The 14,343-nt window shown below is 42.2% G+C and overlaps 1 protein-coding gene across 2 annotated transcripts in view; it reads left to right on the top strand.

The window, feature by feature from the left end:
- The window catches only part of LOC134865409 (ERC protein 2-like), a 145,515-nt gene that overhangs the window by 103,711 nt on the left and 27,461 nt on the right, over positions 1 to 14,343 (top strand). For both annotated transcript variants that reach the window (XM_063885025.1, XM_063884941.1), the window contains 3 exons: positions 323 to 470; positions 5,042 to 5,203; positions 9,083 to 9,148. In XM_063885025.1, the coding sequence (XP_063741095.1) occupies positions 323 to 470; positions 5,042 to 5,203; positions 9,083 to 9,109 (337 nt within the window). In that variant the 3' untranslated portion in view covers positions 9,110 to 9,148. The remainder of the gene's footprint in view (positions 1 to 322; positions 471 to 5,041; positions 5,204 to 9,082; positions 9,149 to 14,343) is intronic.

The following is a 14,343-nucleotide window of genomic DNA, read 5'->3' as shown; positions in this document are numbered from 1 at the left end:
TTACACTATTACATGTCGATGAGTCACTCTGAGGTACCACTAATACAGCACTTAACAAACCACTTCAAAGATGTCTGCTCATTTTCTGTGGAATCTCAGTCTGAGTTTAAGAATGTCTGGATTGAGTGGGTTTGCTGTGACATCTGCCTACGTACAATGGCCCAGCTGGAGATTGGGGTTTATATTTTCTGACTGGCAAACATCATTTTGCAGTGCTTTTTTGAGGGTAAAATTATATATTTTAACAGTTTTGTTTATCATCAATGACATTCCTTTTTTCCTCTTCACTCTTTTCCCCCTTTTCCCACTCCCATCACCTCAGGCAGCAGGCTTTACTAGCAGCCATCAGTGAGAAGGATGCAAACATCGCCTTGCTGGAGTTATCCTCTTCCAAACGGAAAAAATCTCAGGAGGAAGTGATGGCTCTGAAGAGGGAGAAAGACAGGCTCATGCACCAGCTCAAACAGCAGGTAAATCCATGACCTCCAAGTTATTTATATATAAACATTGAATTAAATGTACAGCCCTCCTTGTCTAAGAGCTTGACTGGTCTGCACATAAATCAAATGGAGCCTGTCCCTGCAGTCACTGTTTAGGACATGTGAATCAAAGCAGGACTACAAATTCAAACCTGCTGCAGGTGATGAAGCCTTACCTGCACTTAAACAGCCTCATGGGCAGACCTATGAACTGTGAAACCACGAACAGATAGAGGTCAATTCATTCCTGGTAGTTAACAGAGTAGATTCCCCTGCCTCCAACCCCACTTACTTGTGTTCAGTCATCGTAGGCCAAACCAGTCAAGGAGGAGCTGTGACTCTTAACAATCATGTTGCAATCAGAGTGATTAGATGCACTCAAGATGCAAGCGTAGGTTGGTATCATCAATGATTCACCGGCAGACCTTTCTGTCTCACATCTTCTGGACATTATTCCCAGAACACAATCAGACAACTACTTACGCACCTATTTCCCATGTTGCCCTGGCTCTCAATATAAGCAGAGGCTAAGAAGGTATGTGGGTCATTAAGGTTTGGTCAGACCACATCAGTGACTGAGCTAACGTGAATGCTAACGATAATGAGCCAACAGCAGGGAGTCCGCATATACGGTATACTGAGTCACGGGGGCTTCTGGGAAACATGGTGCATTTAAAAGTCAACAGATGCAGTGGCTGTGTGCGTATTTTTATGCGGACCTTTGTTCGTGTCTTGTAAACAGTAAACAGTTCCTAGGGGGTGCAATTCCATTCGTGGAATTTCAAGGAAAGCCTATTATCTGCTGATCGCCATTGGATGCGTCATGTTTTCCTGTTGCAACCAGCAGTTATGGTCCACCTGTTGATGTGATGAGCTCTAATTGTGACGATGTAGCCTCCATGCCTGGAGCAGAGAAAGGGAGGAGAGAAGAAGAAAAGAAAGGGATGTGAGACGAGAGGGATGGGCAGCATAAAGCTGCTTTCTCCTTCTCTTTCCCATACATGCTAACATGATTTCTTGGAAAGTTTTCAGGCACCCATGCAAACATCCATGTAATTGTTATTGCTGAGAAGGGTTACACCAATATATTTGTAACATTTTCATTTAGAATGTAAGAAATGCAATGCTTGAGTCAAGTCTTTTGTTGCAGTTTATTTATTAAACCCTGCTATCATATTGGTACTTGGTAATGACCGATACCATAAATCCAGGTATCATATCAGGAGTTAAAAAGTCGGATCAGTGCATCCCTAACTCTTAGTGGCATGCCCGGCATTCATTTTTATGGCCACCTAATATCTGGGTCGAAATGGTTACTGTTGCAGAGGTTGAAAGGTAAGAAGCTCCTATAAGAATTATATACTTGGTTTCTTTCCATTTTGAGTGAGCCCTCTGGAGGTTTTGTTGTTCAACATACACCGTCTCCCTGTCTGCTGACCCATTGACACACATATCAGGATAGGTTGCCTTCCTAAGGTTCACAACAGCCATTGGCGGAAGGAAACTGATCAGGAAATGCCAAAGAGTTATGTGACTCTGAGTCTCGTAGGAGAAACTGATCCGTAGACAGCAGATAGATTTACAGATAGCAGTGCCCTGTCTGACCTCCCCACATCCCTCTTTTGGATGATCTTGTGTGTGTGTGTGTGTGTGTGTGTGTGTGTGTGTGTGTGTGTGTGTGTGTGTGTGTGTGTGTGTGTGTGTGTGTGTGTGTGTGTGTGTGTGTGTGTGTGTGTGTGTGTGTGTGTGTGTGTGTGTGTGTGTGTGTGTGTGTGTGTGTGTGTGTGTGTGTGTGTGTGCAAAATGCCGGCGGTCTAAGACAAACTTTTCTTTCTTGGACAGTTTGCTTCCCTCTGAGGCATAGGCCTTCTACAGCTCAGACAAAAACATATACAAATACACGGACACACACATGAAGAGCGTAGTGTTTAGACTTGCTTAGGAGAGAGTCAGAACTAATTTGTCCCCTTGTGGGAATTCTCTGAGTGTTCCCATCATAGTGATGGAGGGCTAAACATCACTGGTGCTTTGAAGCTGAAAGCTGATTTGGAATCCTCAGAGGTGTGCCATTTTCTTTGTTTTTTTCCTAAATTTCTCCCCTCGTTCTCCCTTTCTCTCAGTGTTTTGGGTCACTTGGGCATTTATCCTCTCTATCTGCTGAAAAGATGGATTTTTTGTTCTCAGAGGTGTGCCATTTTGCACAGCTTATGTAAAACGATCCGCCTGCCCTGTTACTCTGTTTCACTGGGATAGCATGGCAACGCAGAAACACACACACAGATTTGATTAAAGGAGTATGTATAAGTGTTGTGAATGGTGTGCAGCCTTTCCCTGACCGCATGTGTTTTTAAGACCTTTTTGTCTGCCTCATGCATCCATATGTGTTAATGCAGCTCTGCTCTAATCAGGACAAGCTTGTGATTTACTGATGGCTTGGATTGAGGTTTGGGATGCAGCTGTGAGCACAGCAGTGGGATTATCAGTGCCATGTTTACACCAGCAGCTACACTTTGATACACATGCAGAGAAACCTCACGCACACACATAGTACAGTTCAAATCTGTTATGGTTGGGGATGTCAATGAAAAACTCTCCTCTCCTCTCCCAGCAGTGCCACCTGTGACTATTCCAGGATCTACAAGCAGGCATGGAGGTCATTACTGAGCTGTTTACTCTGCAAAGACCATAATTAATACTAATTAAAACACACACATTCCACCACACAGTAATTTTATATGTTACCTTCACACATGCACAAAGGAATATGTCTGTAAAAAGACTATGAGATCTGTGTGTGTGTGTGTGTGTGTGTGTGTGTGTGTGTGTGTGTGTGTGTGTGTGTGTGAGTAGTTGTGTGTCTGTTTGAATTAACTAGATGGCCACATGTGGGCTATCGTGACCACACAGTCAGTTTCTTCCAGAAGCAATTCATCACTTCATTCATTAATGTTTTTGTCTCAGGTCATTAAATTTATGTGTGCGCACACACACACACACACACACACACACACACACACACACACACACACACACACACACACACACACACACACACACACACACACACACACACACACACACACACACACACACACACAACCACATTCTCGGACATTTGGCTTCCCTTCCTACCAAAAATGATTGTAATTAGATGGACAGGGACAAGTTGTAGTTTTTTTTAATTAAATTAGCAGCAAAGACTAACAGGCATAGCCAAGTTTTGAACATAATTATTTATTAAAATCAAACTGAATTATAAGCATTGGGAGCAGCTAGAGCATGTACTGTGTTGCGGTAGTTACATCAGCTGCATGGTATATGATAGTAATTGTCCTAGCCGTAATTACAGATGTCAGCCCTGTAACTGTTGCATTGAGTCAAGCCCCACCCAGTCACACCTGCTAGTGTCAACACCTGAGGTCACAGAGGGCCGTACACCTCAACCCAGTCTTTAACTGCTCTAACCACTGGTCTGGTGTTTGTCTGGGCCCTCCTCCATCCCTCACTCTTCATCTTTATCTCTGTCTCTCTCTTTCCCACTGTTCTCACCTTATCTAAGCAGCCATTCTCCAAGTTAAGCTAATTGCTAACCTCTTTAATGCCCTCCTCATCCTCTCTGTGATCCTGACTGGCTCGTTTCCTCAATCGTTTAGGCCTCAGCTCCTTATCTCAGCAGTGATGTCCCCAGGCCACTGACTACTGTAATACCATATCCCTCCTATCCTTCAGCTGACTCAGTATTTCTTTCTCTTCCTGCTATGGCTGCCTCTCATTTGAAAAAAGGAAAGCAGCCACATTTTGGATTTTGACATGTGTGCATGACTTTCCTTGGAATCATCTTCATTCCATACACAATCCAACCTCCCGCTCTGCAGTCATGTACGCCCTCAGGGGAAGTATCTGGGAATAAAGCTGAGCCTGTCAATGTATCTGCACCCACTCTGTCACGGTCTATCTTTTAGACAGCTGGCCTCAATGGACTTAGGCTGATTGTTAACGTTAGTCAGCCTCGGCTGTTATCTCTCTCCAAAGTAGTGATGTTGGCAGGATGACAGCTTCTTCCACAAACGCTCGCACAAATACACACAGATACACAATACAAAACAAAGGACACATAGTCTTGCTTACCCATTTACAGGCAGTCAGAAAAAGATACATATTTTAGTGTAATTTTAATCAATCACATCTAAAAGGAGGTTGCTTCACCCAAGCCAGAAAGCCTGTGGGCTACATGAAACACCCAGTAACTATTCTTACCAGGATTCGTCTAATCCAATTAAACCATAATCTGCAATAAGGATGACATTTGACAGACTTCACCAGGCACTCCGACTCACTCAATTTATGACCTGTCAAGTGTTGTTAGCGGCACTGTTTTTATCATCTTTGATGGCTTTCAACAAGCTTTCCCGCCATCCAAGAATCCCTCAGCCTAATCATTGTAAGAACCAAAGAACATTTTTAAGAAACAAATAAGCAGTGTTGGAGAAATGAAGGGCCTAGTGTACATGTTTTATAATTGTGGGTTATAAATATTCTTTTTTATCTCCTTTTTTTGGCAGACTCAGAGCAGAATGAAGCTGATAGCGGATAACTACGAGGAAGATCACATCCATCCCCAGCATCATCTTCACCATTCTCACCATATGCATCCAGCCAACGTTCATCACCGAAGCCTGCCAAGAGGGCCCCCCCATGCCAATCACCGACCCCCTATGGACCAGGTCAATATGAATGTGCACAAACTCACAGACACACACTCACACACCCACACCAGTCAGTTTGGACCTGTTTACACAAGTTCACATGTGGTAGGCTTTCATCTTCATGCTTTTAAAGTTCGAGCAATTTTATATTTGTCATCTTCATCAAGAGTCAGTTGTGGTTGGACTGAGCAGCATAAAATTTCCCCTCTCACTTCTCCTTTGTCTCTTCTTCTTCAACCCCAGTACTTCCTGCCAAGTTAGAGTTATTCATATCATTAAGATAAGGGGCCTGAAGGGAAAAACTGCCAAATGAGTGTTTTTGATCGATGGGATTTGTGTGTGAGATTAGTTTATATATCATTCATCTCTTATATGAGCTCCCTCTCTGTGTATCATATCCAGACTGCCCTGAGGAAAACTTAATGTGTCAATTTCAGGAGAGCTAAGGATGAAGCACAAACTGCTGTTGTTATTAGCATAGTGTCGGTGTGAGTGTGCGTGCATCCAAGTGTGCATACTGTAGGCGTGTGCATGCCTGTGTGTGTTTGTGTAAATGCACGAGGCGTTGCACTCCTGACTCTTTGTTGATACTATGTACTCAGATGAAATCCCTACCGGGGGAAAGAACTCTTCAAAGACAGATATGATTTAACTACATTAGCTGATTAAATATGTTAGTTATTTGAGTGGAAAATAAACTCATCAGAGCTCTATTGTTGTCTTGACGTTGTGATTGGGGATTTTCCGAAACTAAAAAAATGAAGTGTGTTTGTGTATGTTTGTTTGGGGACTTAAGATGAATACCTGGGGATTTCCACCTGAGACTAAATTTGAACATCTGGTGTATCTAATATGAACCATAACATGCTTCTAGACTTTATGTTGCTGACACTGCTGCTAAATTAAAGTCAAACATGCACTGGGGATCCCCTGTCCTAAATACATCCTTATACACACACTGGCACACAAGCACACAATGATGTACATGCAATAACACATACATTACTCAACAATATTTAAACTAGAATAAGATAGCTAGATTAATTCTATTTCAGCCTTTAACCCCTCTAGAATAGATTGTATTTTGTATTCCTAAATGTTAGGGTCTATGGTTGATATACATACTTATGCATATGTTTCACTGTCAATCTCACGCAGCACGGTATATTTATTCAGGCAATCTGCATCATCTCACCAGGACCCCTTTTAAATTCAAATTGTGCTTTCATTGGGTTTTGCTATGTTGTAAGGTTATGTGTAAGGTCCCAGCATTGTTCTAAGGTATTGCAGAACACTTTGCAACCATGGCAGGCTTCATATTCACTGTGGTCACTGTTTTGTTCACATTACTTTGCTTTGCACTTATTGATGTCTTTCCTTCAATGGCTACCAAACACTGTCTTACTGTGGCAGTGTTAATAGCCTAAAATATGAAACAGTAGCTCTTTGCAAGCAAAGAGTGGTCGTTTCTGGCAAGATTTTTTAAGAAAGTAGGGAAAAACTGAATTAACTCATACATTTGGGCCTGATGGGTGGATTATTCTATCTATTAAAGTTGAATATTTGCGTGTGTAAAAGAGAGCTGTGAAGGCTCATACTTCCTATGCAACATTCAGGGTAACATTTAAGTCAAATCGTTTTTAAAAGGGGGAAACAACAGAACTATACTAAACTTACGTTCAATTAAAGACAATGCCAGCAAATGAGTCCTTTTGCAAATCAAATAGATTTAGTGCTGACACATGGCACTTTTGTACAGAAGCTAAGGCTTAACAGAATGTTATTAGAGTAAGTTGTTTCTCTCTCGCTCTCCTTTTTGTGCCACACTTCAAAAACAACGGACAGCGTTGACAGAGGTCAGCCAATCACCTCTTGGCTTTTCCTCATATCCGATCTTTGACCTTAATGGGGAAGTTCGGCCCAGGTCAGGGTAAGGCCTCCAATGTGTGTGTGTGTGTGTGTGTGTGTGTGTGTGTGTGTGTGTGTGTGTGTGTGTGTGTGTGTGTGTGTGTGTGTGTGTGTGTGTGTGTGTGTGTGTGTGTGTGTGTGTGTGTGTGTGTGTGTGTGTGTGTGTGTGTGTGTGCACTGCTGATGGGAGTTGTCAGGTCACACAGTCTGGATGTCGCTGAAGTCCCTGTTGTGAGACTGTTTTCCCTCAAAACACTGGGCTCCTTTAATCTACCTCTTTCAAATGTGATTAATAACTCCATTTGTTTTTTCTTGAACACTTTGTTCTTTTGCTTTTCTCATTTCTGTTACTTATCTCTTATTCAGTATATTTTACCACCCTTTTCTTTTCCCATTTTCTGTTCTCTTCTACCCACATTCTTCCCTCCATACCTCCCTCTTTAATTTGTTCTTCAGTCTTTTCTCCATCCATCTATCCCATTTCAAATGCAATATCCAAGTGTCATCAGGCCAGTGGTCTACGAACACCACTGGAAAGATGATTGATGATGGTAATGATGATAAAGAGGGTCTGCACGCTCAACCTAGAGACCGCAATGCCTTTCCAAGATACAGCTAGTGCCATGAATAACATAACAGTGACCACAGATGCATTTGTTTTGCATTTGCATATGCATTTGCTCAATCAGACGCATCCGAACCTCATCCACACCCAAATAGTACATTTAAGACACGTAAGCACAAATATATGCACTGGAAAAGCTTACACACAAATTCAAGAACACACTTCAAGGTTTTTAAAGCAGCCAAACCGCATATCATTCAAAGCTCATTGCTATGGTTAGTTGTTCCATCTCAATCTTCTAGCTGTTCTCCCTGTCCTTCATTTGTTTTTGATAGACTTTATTTGAGGACAGGTGAAACCTAATCAAAAGAGACAAGCACAGGAAGTGGATTTAGCTTCTTAAAATGAACCCCAGGTCTGTGTCTCAGCATGGATTGTGTGCAGTTTGACGGGCATGTTGTGCTCATGTTGTTCTCATTTAGCCATGCCAGTACCGCTGCCAGATATTTGGCAGCAGCCTCAGAAGGAAATAGAAAACAGCAAGTGTTTATCAGAGGAAGAATTATACAACCTTTTCTTTTTGCTGTTTTTTTTTCTCAAAGACCTAACATGCTGCCTGCTACAGGTTTATGAGAAGAAGCATATGGTATTTTGCCTATTTGTGTGTGTGTGTGTGTGTGTGTGTGTGTGTGTGTGTGTGTGTGTGTGTGTGTGTGTGTGTGTGTGTGTGTGTGTGTGTGTGTGTGTGTGTGTGTGTGTGTGTGTGTGTGTGTGTGTGTGTGTGTTTAACCTGGCAGAATGAGTGGTTATATGCCTGGCTCTGTTTACAGGGCCTGTCACAGCCATTCACTGCATCTTAGCATTTACCATCTAGCATGTTCCATTGAAAGGCCATTATATCTATAGCTTAGCTGCTTAGGTGTAGCCTCCTGAGTTTACCGAGCTTGTCACAACCACTCAGTCCAACCAAAGCCGCTGTGGACTGCAGCCAAGGCTCTTGTATTTTTTACTCTTGTGTAGCATGGACTCTCCTTTGCCGTAGCCTAGTTTAGCATTATTCAGGCAAGAGCTTGGTTATAGTGAGCTGCCAGCTCATGCTAACCATTGTAATGTTAGTGTCTGAGTGAATTAGCCTTCTTGTTAGCAGGGCTCTTGTCTGCACAGTTTCAGCCCCGAGGAAACCCCTTGTGTGTTTAGTTATTGGTTCCTGACAATCACTCTGAGGAAAGCATTTTATGATATCACATACAACTTTTTTTGAATGAGGAACATGAACAGGACTGTTTTGATTAAAAGCCAAAGGGGGTTTGGAGGGCCCTAGCTTTAGACAAGGAGACTCTACTTATAAAGACATAACCACTAGGCCGGAGTTTGTACAGTACATGGTAATGATGATGATTTCTTTTCACATGTTTTTCTCACAGGACGATGAAGAGGGAATATGGGCATGATCACCATCACCATGGAAACCCTGCTTTCAATTATCCACAGTGAGTTTCTGTTGCACGTTCACTGTAACATTTTTCTGCTAATTTTAGAGTTAATGCACTTCTTAACATGGTGTAATGCTGTATATCAGCTCCAGATATTTTAATGGTCTTCTCCACAAAAGGGTTCTTTAGTGAGCTCAAGTAACCATTAGCCGGGAACACTGATGGCACCACAATAACCACAGTATTACCCAACTCTGACAGAAGAAAGTGTAATAGAACCCGGCTCCTTTTCCCGTTGCTTATGAATTTCAGTCGAATAAAGGGCCTCAGTTGATTCAGAGGTTTATGGCTGCCTTTCTATAAGTGCTACAGTACTAATGCCCATATGCTGGTTGTGCCTCATGCTGTGTGTGCACTCTGTGGCTATATAGGTAACTGTGTGGTATTAGACCAATACAAACCCAGCTGCCTCACGTACCAGGGCCCGTAAGTGATAAAAACGACACAGTGAGAAAAAACAGAGATGGACAAGTCTGTCCTCCCCGCCTAACTTTTTCAAGCGCAGTAAAGTTTAACCGTGCTACCCCACCCTGTTTTGGGCCAGTGTGTGGGGTAGTTAATTACAATACAACACAGAGCAGTCATGAAGCTTTTTTTAAGGCTGCAAGCTGAAAAAGCATAAAATGAAGAATGCAGAGTCATAAAGGATAATTCCTGTTTTGGGGTTTTTATATCGAAGCCCCCCATAGACTCAGGATGCCTTTGAACGTATGTGTGTGGAAAGAGGTCTGTTCAGAGGGGGGTGATTGTTTTCTTGGAGCAAATTCATGTTTGAGTGAGACAAAGACAGACAGGGGGGGAACAAGATTTATAAATGTACATCGGTGAGATAGAGAAAGAGAGATGCTTATGTATTTATGTGGGAATGAGAGAAAACCAGGCAGCATGGTATACTCATAGTTTCCAGTGCATCTCATTCTTTTCCCCCAGTAATACACAGGTGGACCATCACAAGCTGACTCTGTCTCTAACCTCAATGACTTAGTAGTTGTGCACTTTGCCCTACTGCTGCTTTTGGGATTAAAAGTCCTATAGCTTGTGTGTGAGCAAATGGTTTATGTGCAGTGTAAAGCTTTGGTGTGTTTAGCTATGATGTTTGTGTGTGCATTTGAATGTCTGTGTGTGTATGTGTGTGCAAGAGAGCGTTGCTGAGCTATACTGTGCTGGAGCAGCCCACATTGACTATAATCCAGTCCATGTGTGCTGAGAATGCAGCAGTGTCAGGATTCACCGTAATGAAACAGACCACACTGCCCCCTTTCTCCCTCTCTTTCCATCCCTCCATCTTTTTCCATCACTCCGGTTCTTTCCACCTCTCCCCAGATTTCAGCTTTCCCCGCTCTAACATTATTCTCCTTCAAGGTAAACCTAAAGCTGGACCCATGACTAGCCTACTGCTTCGGTATCTTCAATCAGATATCGTGATGGTGTGTGTATGCACGTGTGTGCGTATTAGTACTTCTTATCCCGATCTAATAGAATAAGCCAGGCACATTAGCCTTTAGCACAAAATGGTGTTGTGGCTAGCGATATCAGTCCTGCTCATCTATCCACTGCTGTTATTCTGGCAGTGCACAATACGAGCGCGGCTAACGTGTATTAGCCATTCTCAATGGGAGAACAGATGGGAGCCATTTAGCGGTGTGTAGCTACAGCGCAATAAGGCCAGACGTAATCCCCATATCCTGTCCCTGAGTGAGCCCTCCTTAATATGAGCAAACATAGATGACAGCACCGATAGACATAAAGCCGGGAATCTGTGCGTATGTGTGTGTATCAGTGTCTTCGCAGGCATGCATGCTTTGATTGGTGTGTCTTATGGATAACCTTGACTCCCAGTGCTAGGCTACATTTTGAATGCCACACAGCGTTGAGTTTGAGTATGCGTCCTGGGGTGGATTTGTATTGGTTATGCATAGTTCCAACTGTAAGGACACTGGGCTCTGATTGGCTCATTGTGGTTGTGTATGTCCTGCTGTTGATTACAGAGGTTTTGTTTACCCTCTTGGCCTCTCAGACCCCCCCTACTAATGAAATAAGAATGTCCTTTTGGACAGAGAGCACAAGAAAAGGGGGTTGGAGGAAAAAGTGAAGGAGAACATGGGGCCAACAGAGTGAAGCAAAGTAGGGGGAAGAGGTTTTCTGGAAACATTATGCTTTTATCCCACCGTGAAGTTATTTGTACTGAATGAAGCGAAAAGAAGCTGAGAGGCTTTCCAAGTGGGGACAGAAATATGCTTGTGTGTGTGTGTGTGTGTGTGTGTGTGTGTGTGTGTGTGTGTGTGTGTGTGTGTGTGTGTGTGTGTGTGTGTGTGTGTGTGTGTGTGTGTGTGTGTGTGTGTGTGTGTGTGTGTGTGTGTGTGTGTATGTATGTGTGTGTGTGTTCAAGCAGGAAGGAGAGAGGCCTTGTTCAGGTTAAAACAAGTCAAGAAGATGCCTTTCATTTGTCCATGCTGTGATTGCATTGAAAATAGTGTTTGTATATCTACATGGTTTATGCCAGTAAGTATCCCACTCTTGTGAATGCACAGCTTAAGCAAGTTTAGAAAAAGGAGTCTAAGTTCATTGGCAAGCTGAAATTGGCCAGCAGGTTTCTCAATCCCATTTGTGATTCTAAAATACAACTCTTCAGTAAAAGTGACATGTTTATGCTTGTCTCTTTAACCTTGATACTGATGTAACATGTCCATGGCTCCTTGCAACCAAAAAATACTTCAAAGCTGGAATAATTTTGGGTTTCAAATCAGTGGTCATTTTAATTTCACTTCTTCTTGTAAACGCAATATCTCAGACTTGCCTGGAGATAATTTATTAACATAATAAATAGTGAATAGATTTGATATTGAAAATTAAGTTGTCAGTATTGATTGTGTAAAATGACCTCACCTTTCAGTGTCTACAATTTTATTATTCCAATGAAAGCAGTTTTCAGTTTAGACATGTCTGTCTGTTAATTTCCCCGTGTTCACATTCCTTTTAACGATAAGCAAAATGCCATTAAATTTAATTCAAGGTTAGCTCTGAAATAAAAGTCTTGCTTCAGCATCTAAAACAGTCGAGCCAGCCCTGCCACTTTTTCTACATTTGCTTGCCAGTATGAATCTTCAGTGTAAACAACTATCATCCCACTAATTAAATACTGAAAGCTAACAGCACATATTTTAACAGGGCGCCTGAAGAAATACCTGCCACATTTAATCAACACCTAGTAAGTGTTGATAAACAAATACATTGGTTTCACTCTGGATTGTCTAGACATTCAGTTGAATGCAAGAAAATGAAAACTGTGTATGTATGATCGTGTGAAAACATGTGCACATCTACACTCATACTTGCATGTTCATTTGGGTAATGTTTGGGTATGCTCTCCTCACACATGTGTGTAGCTGTGCTGTGCAGTATTCCTTTGGTGACCAATGAACCGCAGCCGGCAGGTCAGTAGAGGCGTCTGACCGAGGCCATCCCTCAGCCAGCTGTCAGCATCATCAGTTTGTGAGGTCAAAGGTTGTTCCACCAGATTGAACATGAGTGGAGAGAAGTCGATAACTCAGCAACACCTGAGCAACAACATCTGAGAGCCCTGTATCTTGTATCTATTTCAGTTCATCCTGAGAGGTGTCCAAAACAACACCTGAAGTATTTTCCAAAGGGCCCTTTACTTGTGAAGGTGCCTCGTGCTCTAGGACTTTATTTATTTAGGTACAAAATAAAACCCATGGGGATCTGATAGCACATCATTCTAAGACTAATTGGAGCAGGAAACTCAAACAGAAGTGTTTATATGTTTAGAAAAATCCCATTATCAGTTCCTGTGGTAAGGGCAGAAATGTGGCTTTCTACAGCTAGTTAGAAAACCTTGTTTGTGAAATGAAGGAATGTGTTTGGCTAATCACATTAAATATTCACTTAGTGTATTCATGTTGCTGCATGATTATTAATTTGACAATGATGTATTGCTGTTTAAAAATGCCTCACAAATTATTACCTTAAAGTAGGTGAATGAAAAGCGGTGATAGAGTTGCTTTGTCAATGTCGGTGTCTGAAGCTGCAGACAGACAGGACCCAGAGAGGCTACTTTCAGACTCAGCAGAATGGTAGTAGGAGGAGGAGGAGGGGAAGGATGTAGGAGAAAAGGACTGCCAATGTTTTGAGGGAGACAGGTTTATTCATGTTTTTTATGTGGTTTTCTTGAAGTTGTAGTCAGGAAAGGACAGTTAGACACCTGATGTGTGGATCATAGGGCGGTATGTCTGAGTAAGATCCCATTCCCCACCCACAACACACTCATTACAAACGCAAAGACTTGGCCACACACACACTTGCTCGTGTGATGCTGCAAATCTGCAGGAAATGATATTTAGGTTTTGTAATTCTAGTTCTCGAGGAAAATCCTTGCTATTCAGTGCTGGTGCTATTTTGTGAGGTCATCTTGTTAAAATGAATCTAAACTGTCTCGTCTGGGCAACGTAGTAGACTAAGGAAGACACCACTAACCATCTCAGGAGCTTGGCAGTCAGTTTACTGGCGGCTGTCAGCTGGAGAGATGATAACAGCTATGCAGAGTACTGTCCTTTGGCACGGTTTTCAAAAGTTGTATGCCTTTCTCTCATCCAAGCCAACCAAGTCGGACCAACATGGGATTTGTCCGACTTGCAGCAACAGTGAGACATGAGCCTAGACATTATGAATGGTCACGGTGTCCATTGACCCAGGGGTTCTTCAGTTGCACTTTTTAAAATGAGTTTTTCTTTAATATTCTTTAAGGATTGCATTTTATTAGCAGTTTAATTCCAGTTTTATTTTGTGGGGTATTATCTTTTAGGTACATTTAAAGTAAAAATGTATCAATCAATTCAAAAGATTAGCCAAGCGTGTCTATGGACCTTTTGAGGATTTATATTTCATACAGTCTTGTGGAGATGCCCAACTCAACAAATAGTCTCAGTGTGGCTTGTCTTTCTTTTTAAACTGTGCACTGAGTGCTCTGACCTCACTTGCTTTATTAAAGCATTATGCTTCAATGATGTAGTTAAGTGTTTTTCCCAGTCGTTGTTGTTGGGGGTTTTCAGTTCAAGTGCACAAACATGTTTGCCAGAAGACAATGAACACTTACTTTTCTTTCTCTGGTATGTAATTGAAATGACGCTATAGTGCTTTCTCCTTTAATTCACTGACTCAGATTTATAATCTCG

This window comes from Eleginops maclovinus, chromosome 1, assembly GCF_036324505.1.
Source record: "Eleginops maclovinus isolate JMC-PN-2008 ecotype Puerto Natales chromosome 1, JC_Emac_rtc_rv5, whole genome shotgun sequence".
In the NCBI taxonomy this organism is placed as follows: Eukaryota; Metazoa; Chordata; class Actinopteri; order Perciformes; family Eleginopidae; genus Eleginops; species Eleginops maclovinus.
Note: the sequence above shows the minus strand (reverse complement) of the source record. Positions and strands in the feature narration are given on the sequence as shown.